Source organism: Panicum virgatum, chromosome 3N (assembly GCF_016808335.1).
Source record: "Panicum virgatum strain AP13 chromosome 3N, P.virgatum_v5, whole genome shotgun sequence".
Taxonomy (NCBI): domain Eukaryota; kingdom Viridiplantae; phylum Streptophyta; class Magnoliopsida; order Poales; family Poaceae; genus Panicum; species Panicum virgatum.
The window spans coordinates 25,404,659-25,416,271 of NC_053147.1; the positions used below are offsets into that span (position 1 = coordinate 25,404,659).

Consider the following 11,613-nt stretch of genomic DNA (forward strand, 5'->3'; position numbering starts at 1 on the left):
AGTGGAGAATAGGAGTCGGTCAAAAAACAACCTATGTTTAAGTTTGAACTAGGATGGCTGTTGAGGGAAGGGTTTTTTGAATTGGTGTCCAAGATCTGGAAAAAGAGAAGAGGGGCAGAACTTCCATGCAGAAATGACAAAACAAGATTTGAAGTTTGAGACAGTTTCTAAGAGGTTGGGCAATTAATATGAATGGTGCATATAAAAAGGAAAAATAGGAGTTGATCAGAAAGGCTGATTGGCTCGATAAAGAAGCTGAAAACAGGTTGTTAAGCCAGCAGGAACTGGATTTTAAGCAATGTCTTGAAGATAGACTAGCTCATTTGCTGAGGGAAGAGGAAATCAAATGGTTTCAAAGGGCAAAAACACGAGATTTGTTGGAAGGGGATAACAACACCAAGTACTTCCAGATGGTGGCAAACGGGAAAAGAAGAAAAACAAGGATTCTCATATTAGAGCAAGAAGGAGTAATTGAAGGAGAGGAGAACACTAGAGAGTACATTAATGGTTATTATAGAAAGCTTTTTGGCAGAAATGCAAGAGAGAAGAGGGTGGGGGAGGTTGTGCTGTTCCACCCGCCGCCGCCCTCATTATGGCCGAACGGACTTCCGCCGGTGAGCTTCGGCGGCGGCGGCGGGTCAGAGGGGAAGGGAAGGTGGAAGCGGCGGATAAAAGGTGACGGCACCACTCGAGTCGCCCTAGGACGACGAGGGGGCCGAGAGGGGTTAGAGGGAAAGGGAAGGTGAAAGCAACGAATATACAAGGTGATACCTTATGTCTTGTTCTTATGTCATCACTAGCAATTATGTAGTGGAAGTCTCAGAATGTATAACCTTCCCTCATGCCATCATTACGCTTTGTGCTCGCCGTCTCACCTTATGCTACTACTCACTCCTCCTTTTAGTTTATCCTTCTTCTTAAGTTTTTGTTTGCCCTTTTTTATAAGCTCTTCATTGTGGTTTGGTGAATGTTCTACTCAGTTTCTTTGCATTGTCGCTGCTCTTCGACGTGATTTATAAGATCGGTCGGGCTTGCTTGCTGAGTTGACTTATGTTTCACGGAGCTTTGCACTTGTTCTCCCCATGTTTCTTGCCCTTTGTACTCATAGTCCTATATTTTGTTTCTATTTCTTGAGAAAGCAAAAGTATTGCATAGTTGCAGCCACCTACTACCTTTGAGCTGCCAAAGGATGCTAGATCAGCCGGTCAAAGCACTCTTGCAGCACTCCACATGTTTGGGATTCAAATCCCGCGTGGGGCGCATTTTCCTCTATGAGTAAAAAAAATCCCCATCGCTGACGCTCCCAGATTTTGGGATCGGAAAGTCGGTTTTTTAAATGAAAAACGGTTGGGCTATCATACCCACTCAATCAAATTAGTTTTGCTGCCTTCGATCTGGCGTCGGGGGGAGGGTTCCCTATGTATCTTGTGGAAGATGGCTAAGCAACTCACCTATAAAGCCCACTAAGGCCCATCTAACAGTGTATTCAACATTTTACTGAAAAAATGTTGAATTAGCATTCTGAAAATGTTGAACTACAATTTTAAAAATGTTGAACTAATACTTCGAAAATGTTGAACCCCACCATCTTCTCCGACGCCGGCGGCCGGTGGCGGCGGCCCGGCGAGACGGCGACGCGGGCGCGGTGGCGGAGCTGGCGGCGGCGGAGTAGACTCGCGGCGGAGCAGGAGGAGGTGGCGGCGGAGCAGGCGGTGGCGTGCAGCAGGCGGTAGGGTGCTCGGAGCAGGCGGGCGGCGACGCGGGGGACGATGGCGGGGCCGCAGGCGCGGCGGTTGTCCAGACCAGGGGAGCGGCGACGCCGGGACGTCGGGGCCGCGGGGCGGCGTCGCACTGCCGCGGGGCAGCCCCCGGCGGCAGGTGGCGGCGGGGCCGCAGGCACGGGGGTTGTCCGGGCCAGGGGCGCGGCGGCGCACGGCCGTCGGGGTCGCGGGGCGGCGGCACACGGCCGCGGGGCAGCCCCCGGCGGTAGGTGGCGGTGGGCAGTGAGAGGGAGGAGGGAGAAGGAAGGAGGTGGGGATTAGGGTTTAGGTGGGATCCAAGGGTTGCAGTTGATTTGTACGAATCTCAAACATTGGAAGATGATTAGAAAAAAACTTTTGGAAGATATATAGGTTCCACCCTGGCGTCGCGCGTGAGATCGGGGCTATAGGCCCATCAAGAATCTCTTCTGGGCTGATATCATATTGGACCTTCCGGTTTCCGTATAAGTGGGCTGGTTTCATCGACGAAAGTGGGGGCCCGTTTGTCTTCCCATGAGGTCACCTCTCGTCCCTCCACAACCCCCCCCCCCCCCCCCCCCCCCCGGGAAAAAATGCTTTTTTTTTCAGTCACGCTAGCGCTAGGAGAAGGGGATGAAAACATTTCTGGGCTATCGTCGTGACGTAATTTAAACCCCGACATAGCGTCCGATTGCAAACGAACGATCGAGATCATCTCTGAGACCAGCGTAGAATCCCAGAAATCCATCACCGCGTCCAAGCCCCGTCAGACTGCAGCAGGCGCGACTCGACGAGTCGCGCGCCCCTCGCCTTCTCCGCCTGGTCGTCCCCGTCCCCCGTCCCCACCCCCGCCGCGCCGAGCGAGCCCAACCGGAAGCTCGGGCTCTCGGCCGCCCCCACCCTGCCGCGGCTATGGCGGTGCGCGCGACGGTCTCCCGCTTCCCGGCCACGCTGGAGGCGCTGGAGTCGTGTGCCGTCCAGTGGGGCGTCGCCGTGACGCCCTTCGCCGCCGCCGACGAGCGCGGCCAGCCCCCGACCACCGGCTCCGGCGGCGACCGCGTCCCGCGCTGCGAGCACTGCTGGGCCTACTTCAGCAGCCACTGCGATCTGGAGCGGTGGGGCTGGTCCTGCGCGCTCTGCGGCACGCTCAACGGATTCGACGACGACACCGCGCGCCGGTTCCAGCACCCCGACGCGTGCCCCGAGCTCAACTCCTCTTTCGTCGACCTCGAGATCCCAGGTACTGCTACTTGCAGCTGCCTGCGCGGGTCATGTGGGATGAAGCTTGACATGTGGGGATTCAATTCCTGCAGTGGATGAGGCGGAGGGTGGAGGAGACGGCGTGCAGGCGCGGCCTGTTTATGTGGCCGCAGTGGATCTCGCATGTAAGTGCAGTCCTTTCTCAGTACGCCCCCCGATCATGGAATTTCCGCCCGTTGCAGTGATGGGAAGCTACCTTACATGTGAATTCTGGATCATATATGACCAAAGAAGGAAACCCAACTAGTCCGAAAAATTAAATGCAATTTCTGAATAGATGGAACAAAATATAGTGAACAGACATTTCTCAATTTACAATTTTATTTCCATTTCAAACCAACCAAAAACAGCTACATTATGTGGTTAGGTTTGTAGATACATGATGGCTCATCGCACATAGATCAAACATTATGTTATGTGTCGGCAAATAGTTTATTGATCTTGTGTTATGAGCTACAAAGTAATATGTCACTTGACTGTCGCATTGTCTGAAATAATCAGGTTCTGAAGAGTTCCTGGAACTCATCAAGAGTGCGCTTCTGGCTGCCCTAGAAGGTAATTGAATTCTGAACATTTTAAACTTCCTGTGTTATGGTTCCTTGAATTATTGTGTTATTTGTGAATTCAGTTCAGTTTGATTCTTCTTCATTGGTTTTCACCATGCAACAGCTCTTATTCCGGGCTCCCTATTTGGGCTTATGACTTTCAGCCACAAGATTGGGCTGTATGATGTCCAAGGTCCGATTCCAGTCGTGAAAAATGCTTTTATTCCACCGGACATAGAGGAAGATGGTCTTCCTGTTGCCCTTGAAGATGCCATGCCCCTACTTGCTTTTTTAGCCCCAGTATGTTACAAAACTATCAATTGAACTAAAAAGCAATTTAGACAATCTGAGCTTGTCTAATGGTAAGATAATTTATTTGCAGGTTGACACATGCAAGGATCGAATCACTGCTGCCCTGGAGACACTGCGACCTACATCTTCATGGGAGCGAGGTGCTGCGTCGGGGCAGGAGGAGGATACTGTTTTGCTTGGTGGACAGGAGGAGGATACTGTTTTGCTTGGTGGACGAGGCTTTGGAACAGCCATGTCTGCTTTAATTGACTATCTAAGTTCAGAATATGGTTCTACTTTTGCTTTGGGTAGGTCCACATACTTTGCTTTCCTTGTGGATATCTGGTGTTGATCAGACAATTTCTTTCATAAGCTGTTTGCTTGCAACTTTGCATATAATTTAGTACATACTATTTTTATGCCTAATTTACATTTGTCCCTTGTAATGGAGAGCAGCTCGGGTGTTTGCTTTTCTGTCTGGTGCACCTGATTATGGAGCTGGTCTGCTAGACACCAGGAGATTTGGGGAGCAGTATGCTAGTAAGGGGGTAGATGCTGACCTTGCATTGCTCCCTGAACAGATACCTTTCTACAGAGACCTAGTAAGCATGAGTCAAAAGTCACTAATTGCTTCACTGTCTCTACCATATTGATTATTGATCTTATTGAAAATTTGAAACAGGCAGCTGTTGCTGTTCAAGCAGGAGTATGCATAGACATATTTGCTGTAACTGATGAGTACACTGATTTGGCTTCACTGAAGTTTTTGAGTATTGAAAGTGGTGGATCATTATTTCTCTATGCAAATACTGATGATTCAACACTTCCCCAAGACATGTATGCTTGATTGAATGAATGTTTTACTTCTGTTCCACTCGTAATATTCCAATTGCAAACTTCCAAATTAATATGAATGATCTTTTCTTCCTTTTCTTGCTATTTCACTAACAGATACCGCCTGCTAAGCCGACCATATGCATTTGGCTGCGTTCTAAGACTGAGAACATCTTCAGATTTCGAACCAGGCAATTCTGTAAGCAGTCAAGCTACTTATGTTCAGTCTACCCCTTGTACACATGTTGCCAGTTCTAACTCACCCATCCTTCTCACAGTATGGGCATTTCTTCCCTGACCCTCAATATGAAAATGTGCAACACATCATCTGCTGTGATTCATTTGCCACTTATGCATATGACTTTGACTTTGTTCATAACGACGGTTTCTCCAGGTATATCATATTTTAACTTGACCCTATGGTTGGTTACTGACTACTAAATGATGTATTTGTTAAAGAAAGATATTTTATTCTCTCCTTAAGGAGAAAAACACAAAAATTAAGCGCGTTGACTTTCTTATCTGCAAACATCTTATGGTCCTCTACTAATGAAATTTGTGCAATTTACTAATATAGTAATATGGACACTGTAAAGATTCTTGCAAACTTATGTTTCAGCACAAGCCATGTTAATGCTGCTATTGGAACTGGGAAAGAAGCTACCGGAATTAGAATTTTCTCACTGCAGCTAACTTTTTAGTTTGCTCCATTTTGTGAAATTAGATGTCCCTCCCGGTTAACAGTGTGAAAAGGCAAATTTCTGTGAACATCATAATATCTCACAGTTGAAAAATGTTACCTGTAGGAAAGCCTTGCATCAAATGACAACTCTGCAAAAAGCAGCCCTTGTTTTCCTCAAATGTATGTACATGAAAGCATAGTTAGGCTTCCCTGAATAATAATAATATGATTTTTTTTCTTGTCTTGCTGGACCTGTTAAGCGCCTCCACCTTGACAAGAGTGCAGCCAACATCGAGGGCTATAAATTAGCGAAGAGGGTTGCAAAGCGAGCTGTGAGTGTAGCAAAGGGTAAGGCGTATGATGACCTGTATCAGCGGCTAGGCACGAAAGAAGGGGAGAAGGACATTTATAGGATGGCTAGGATCCGCGAGCGGAAGACAAGAGACATCAACCAAATCAAATGCATTAAGGATGGGACAGATCGACTGCTAGTGAAGGATGAGGACATCATGGATAGATGGAGAGAGTACTTCGACAAGTTGTTTAATGGGGAGAGTGAGGGCCCTACCCTTGAGTTAGATGACTCTTTTGACGATACCAACAGACGTTTTGTGAGGAGAATTCAGGAGGTAGAGATCGGGGAGGCTTTGAAGAGGATGAAGGGAGGTAAAGCGATGGGTCCTGATGGTATACCCATTGAGGTGTGGAGATGCCTAGGAGATAGAGCAATAGTATGGTTAACTAAGCTTTTTAATCTCATTTTTCGGTCAAACAAGATGCCGGAAGAATGGAGGAGAAGTATATTAGTACCTATCTTCAAAAACAAGGGCGATGTTCAAAATTGTACTAACTACTGTGGGATTAAGCTGATGAGCCATACGATGAAGCTTTGGGAGAGGGTTATCGAGCATCGCCTAAGAAGAGTGACAAGTGTGACCCAAAACCAATTTGGGTTCATGCCTGGAAGGTCAACATGGAGGCGATTTTCTTAATACGACAATTGATGGAGAGATATAGGGAGCAGAAGAAGGACTTGCACATAGTCTTCATTGACCTTGAGAAGGCATATGACAAAGTACCGAGAAATGTCATGTGGTGGGCCTTGGAGAAGCACAAAGTCCCAACTAAGTACATTACCCTCATTAAGGACATGTACAAGGATGCGACGACGTTTGTCCGGACATGTGATGGTAACACCACTGACTTTCCTATTAACATAGGCCTACACCAGGGGTCAGCAGTGAGCCCTTATTTATTTGCTTTAGTGATGGATGAGGTCACAAGGGATATACAAGGTGAGATCCCTTGATGTATGCTCTTTGCTGATGATGTGGTGCTAGTTGACGAGAGTAGGGCAGGGGTTAATAGGAAGTTAGATAGAGCTGTGGAGACGCACGTTAGAGTCGAAAGAGTTCAGACTTAGTAGGACCAAGACCGAGTACATGATGTGCGATTTCAGCGCGATTAGGCATGAGGGGGGAGACGTTAGTCTAGATGGACAAGTGGTGGTCCAGAAGGATACTTTTCGGTATTTAGGATCGGTGTTACAAAAGGATGGCGACATTGATGAAGATGTTAGGCATAGAATTTCAGCTGGCTGGTTGAAATGGCGACAAGCTTCTGGCATCCTTTGTGACAAGAGGGTGCCACAAAAGTTAAAAGGCAAATTCTATAGGACAGCAATTCGTCCGGCGATGCTATACGGTGCTGAATGTTGGCCTACAAAAAGGCGACATGTCCAGCAACTGAGTGTAGCAGAGATGCGGATGTTGCGGTGGTTTTGCGGGCACACAAAGAGGGATAGAGTCCGGAACGAAGTTATTCGGGATAGGGTCGGAGTGGCACCAATTGAGGAGAAACTTACCCGGCATCGGCTGAGATGGTTTGGACATGTCCAACGAAGGCCTCCTGAGGCGCCGGTGCGTAATGGGGTTCTTGAGCGGGTCGATAATGTAAAGAGGGGTAGAGGTAGACCTAAACTGACGTGGGATGAATCGGTTAAGAGAGACCTTAAGAATTGGAATATCTCTAAAGAGATAGCTTTGGATAGGAGCGCTTGGAGACTAGCTATCAATGTGCCTGAATCTTGAACTTATTTCTTTCGGGTTTCATCTCTAGCCTACCCCAACTTGCTTGGGAAAAAAGGCTATGTTGTTGTTGTTGTTGTTGTCGTCGTCGTCTTGCTGGACCTGTTAACTTGATGAGGATCTTTTGTACTCGTTAGCGGTGGTTAAATATTGTGATTTACATTTACAGGCACACCGACCCTGCTGTTATACAGATCGCCTTTCAGTACAGTGTGATTGAACCTGTTGAGGAAACATCAGGCAATGAATCACAATTATCTGCAAGGTACATATGGGAAAGAAATTGACACTTATGTTCATATTCAGCAGAAAGGATAGCTCAAGCATTACTTGTCTAGATACAGCCTAAAACCATTAATAAAACGATTGCATAGATCATGGAGTATCAACAGTTTGATATTGCTCAATTCACTGTTCTATTTTCATTATCTATGCAGTATAATTTGTTACATGCCTTCAGCTTTGCACCATCAATTAAGATTCAGACTTTTCAACTAGTAACTTTCTGGTTTCTTGCATTTGCTTCCAAGGTTTTAAAAAACGCTAGACGCTAGGTGAACGCTAGCCTATGATTTAGAGTTTTTTGTGATTAAACGTAGATTAAACATCTTTTGTAATTAAACGACACTGTGATTAAACGCAACGCTAGACCAAAGTTTAGAGTTTAATCAAGATTAAACGTAGTTTTAAAACGTTTTTTAAAACAGGGTTTGCTTCGTGCTATCACTATCAGATATCAGCAAGTATGTTTTATCAAACTGATCATCATGTTTACACAACTAGTACACAAAATGAATCATATTAACATGCCCTCTTCCATGTTAATTTTGCTGCTTTCCTGTTTGCATCCAAGTCAAACTCATTTGTCTTATTCTAATGTTATATCTTTGCAGCTACAAGTTTTGTTTAAAGAGGCGGTTGAGATTAAGAACATTGCAGTACCGCCCTGCTAGGAATATCAGTGAAATTTATGACAGTGTAGATCCAGAGGTTGTGCTGCATATCCTTGTTCATAAGGTAACCCTGTTTTTCCCCAGATACATATAGTCAAGCTCAATTTTTGTTTAAATCAGGCATTGTTTCCTCTAGAAGTTGTCTATTGATGAACTGAAATAGAAAAAAAAGCTTGTAGCACGTGAAGAGAAGAGGTTAATCACAATATGTGTTGGTAGATTAAGAAGTGATGTGATATTGTGATATCAAGATTGAATTTATTTGGTAAGGGGAATAGTGAAGCTTCTGTATGGAAGATTCTCCTGTTGTCACTTTTATTAGCCATTATATCTTCTGGATGTTATTTTCTTTCGAAAAGAGGTATCAAATTAATCACTTATTATAGATCTTTGTACATTAGTGAACATTCACCTTTGATAAACACAATGAAAATACTATATTTTTCCTCATTTAAGATTGAGCTGTACCCTTTCACTAGTTGACATGGTCATCCACTAATTCTTTTCTTACGCACTTGTCTCCAGGTTATTTTAGAGTCCTTGGATAAAGGGGTTAGAGAAGGAAGACAACAAGTGCATGCTTGGCTAGCCCTCCTCGCAGCCCGGTATAATGAGGCCCTTAGCTCTGATGCTCGAGCTCCACCATCGAGCATCGATGTTGACTTCTCACAGTGCCCACAGTTGCAAATGTTACCACAACTCGTGTTTGCATTACTGAGAAGTCCTCTTCTTCGCTTGCACGAAGAAGGCGTACACCCAGATTACAGGATATATTTACAATGCCTTTTCAGGTTCATAATCTTTCTTACACTAAATTTTTGCTAACATTGTCTCAAATAGTGTTCGTTTAGTTAGATTATTATTTGTTATTTTACGAAACTAATGTCTAAGAAATATTTCATGTATTGAGTTCTCACTTTAAGAACAAACTTTCATAAATTATTCCTGTTGCAACAATCTCTTCGCCTTACCGTCGATTGATGTGAACAGATACCCTCATTTTTTTACTTGACTGTTTTTGCAGTGCACTGGAGCCATCTTCTCTAGCTAAAGCTATATATCCAGTTTTGATATCATATTCCTCACCTGACAAGCAAGCATTCCCACGGCACACTTTGAGCCGTGCTGCTCTAATAATGAGCGAGAGCCCAATATTCCTCCTGGATGCTTTTACCAACCTTATTGTTTACTATTCACCAACTGCTGATCCTTCAATCGCTTTTCCTCCACCCCGAGATTGTGAGTACATTATTTTGCATTTTGTTATGCATGTTTTGAGCATAGAAGCACTAGTACTTGTTTATTTCAACCTATTTTCTGTGCACATACCTTGCAGGTCTGTTGAGAACAACGATTAATAGATTGAAGCAGGACAGGTGTATTACACCAAAGCTTACATTCATCCATGGAGGGAAAGATGATTCAACATTGTTTGAGAGCTACCTTATCGAAGAGCAAGATGTTGATGGTTCAGGCTTTACAACTGGTTCAGGGTTTGTAGCCTTCCGCGAGAGTGTCAGGAATGTTGCAGCAGAGATCATCCAGGAAGAAATTGGAAGCTAGTTTTAGCTACCCTTCTGGTTCCACTGCAGATTGGATCGACAGGGATGCTTCTAACCTTAATGTTATAGTAACTAACTGTATGTTACATAACCAAAAGAGTTGCTTTAGGCACGATTAGTCAGGGAAAACTTATCGGTACCAGTGTTTTTTGTTCACTAAAATTTATCATCGGCAGATCTTTGTTGATGCAAAAAGAAGCACAAGAGTTATACTACAAGACAAAGCATTGCGCGGAGCATGTCTTTTTTTTGTGAAGTTTTTGGGGTTGGGTGGGTCACTGAGACGTAGGATCGTCGGAGTCACACTGAAAGTGGGTTAGGATGGGAGATTGTCTGTGTGGGACCGAAGCCGGCGACCAGAGGGGGGGTGAATGGGAGCCGATCAAAATTTCTTCCGAAATTCAAACCGTCGGCCTATGTCCCAAAATCGCTCAAGCCGTCAAGCGTTCTGACCAAAGTTTAGGGTAACTATTGAAAAGCTAACCCAACACAAAAGGCCTCGAACGAGCGAGTGAACCCACGAAACAAAACGGAAGCGAATTGGGAAAGCTGCAGAACTGATCTGCCTGGACCAGTCTGACCGGTGCGCTGGACCGGTCTGACCGGTGCGCTGGACCGGTCTGACCGGTCGTGCCTACCGGTCTGACCGGTAGCACCCAGAAACCCCCGAGAAATTTGATTCAAACGGTGAATCCTGAGCAAACGACCACGAAATCCGACGAAACTTGGGGGATTGCTTCGCCCCTACCCCGTGAGCATATCCCCAAAAGATCTCGCCCCAAGGATCAACGAATCGTGAGAATTATGGGGAGATCAAAAGGGATTGGGGTTTTCTCAAACACTCAAGAACTCGAATTCGAACACGCCAGTGATTCCAGAGGGTTTAGATCAGAGTTGGGAGCACGGGAATCACAGCAAAGAACTCAAGGCCTCCTCTCAATCAAGTGTGCCAAAAAAGAAATCGAAAATCCATTGCACAAGGCACAAAACCAGGGGATTGAATCAAATCAAAAGCCCAGAGGGCATGAGGAGGATATGGCCTCCTTTCCCAATCAAATCCCTTACAAGGTTTCAACAATCCATGGACAAAATCAACTCAAACGAGAGGAACAGAGGGAGGGAGACGCAGGGGCGGCGGCCTGGAGAAACAGAGAGTCCACGAACAGATTACAAAAGCTGCACTTAACCTAACACAAGTGAAGGGGTATTTATACCCACGGGACCGGTCAGACCGGTACGCTGGACCGGTCAGACCGGTCAGACCGGTGCCAGGGACCGGTCAGACCGGTTGGCCTGCAGCACCCCCTGTACAACGATCTCATCCGACGGCCGAGGTTCTTTCTTCGAAACGAAGTCTTCTCCGCGATGCCGCCGTCTTGATGAAGATCCAGTCCGCGGTTTTGGAGGGTCCGCGAAACCCGGGTAGGTGGCCGGTTTTGAGAAAACCGCCAAAACCTCACGCGCGGGAAGATTCCCGCCTCCACGCCGTGGCCCTAGACGCCGTTCCCGCCTCGGCCTTCTGACGGCCCTAGACGCCGCCCGACGCCCGTCACCTCCTCGCCCGCAGCGAGGCCCTAGACGCCGTCGACGCCCGTCGCCTCCGTCAGTCCCGAGACCGACGCTCGTGCCTCCACGACTTGGCGTCTTCAACCGCCGTCCG

General features: G+C 46.4%; 1 protein-coding gene across 2 annotated transcripts; it reads left to right on the top strand.

Moving 5' to 3' along the window:
- The first annotated feature begins 2,488 nt into the window (after window positions 1-2,488).
- On the top strand, window positions 2,489-10,192 carry LOC120665335 (protein transport protein sec24-like). Of its 2 annotated transcripts, XM_039944876.1 has the most exons (15): window positions 2,489-2,979; window positions 3,053-3,124; window positions 3,501-3,554; window positions 3,669-3,844; window positions 3,927-4,035; window positions 4,066-4,143; window positions 4,292-4,437; window positions 4,518-4,672; window positions 4,787-4,868; window positions 4,948-5,063; window positions 7,608-7,703; window positions 8,332-8,455; window positions 8,917-9,182; window positions 9,416-9,630; window positions 9,728-10,192. In XM_039944876.1, exons 1-15 carry the CDS (start codon window positions 2,652-2,654, stop codon window positions 9,952-9,954), a joined length of 2,244 nt encoding a protein of 747 aa, XP_039800810.1. In that variant the 5' UTR covers window positions 2,489-2,651; the 3' UTR covers window positions 9,955-10,192. The 2 variants fall into 2 exon arrangements, with proteins under 2 accessions (XP_039800810.1, XP_039800809.1); XM_039944875.1 differs by having other exon boundaries at window positions 3,927-4,143.
- Window positions 10,193-11,613: the final 1,421 nt, after the last annotated feature.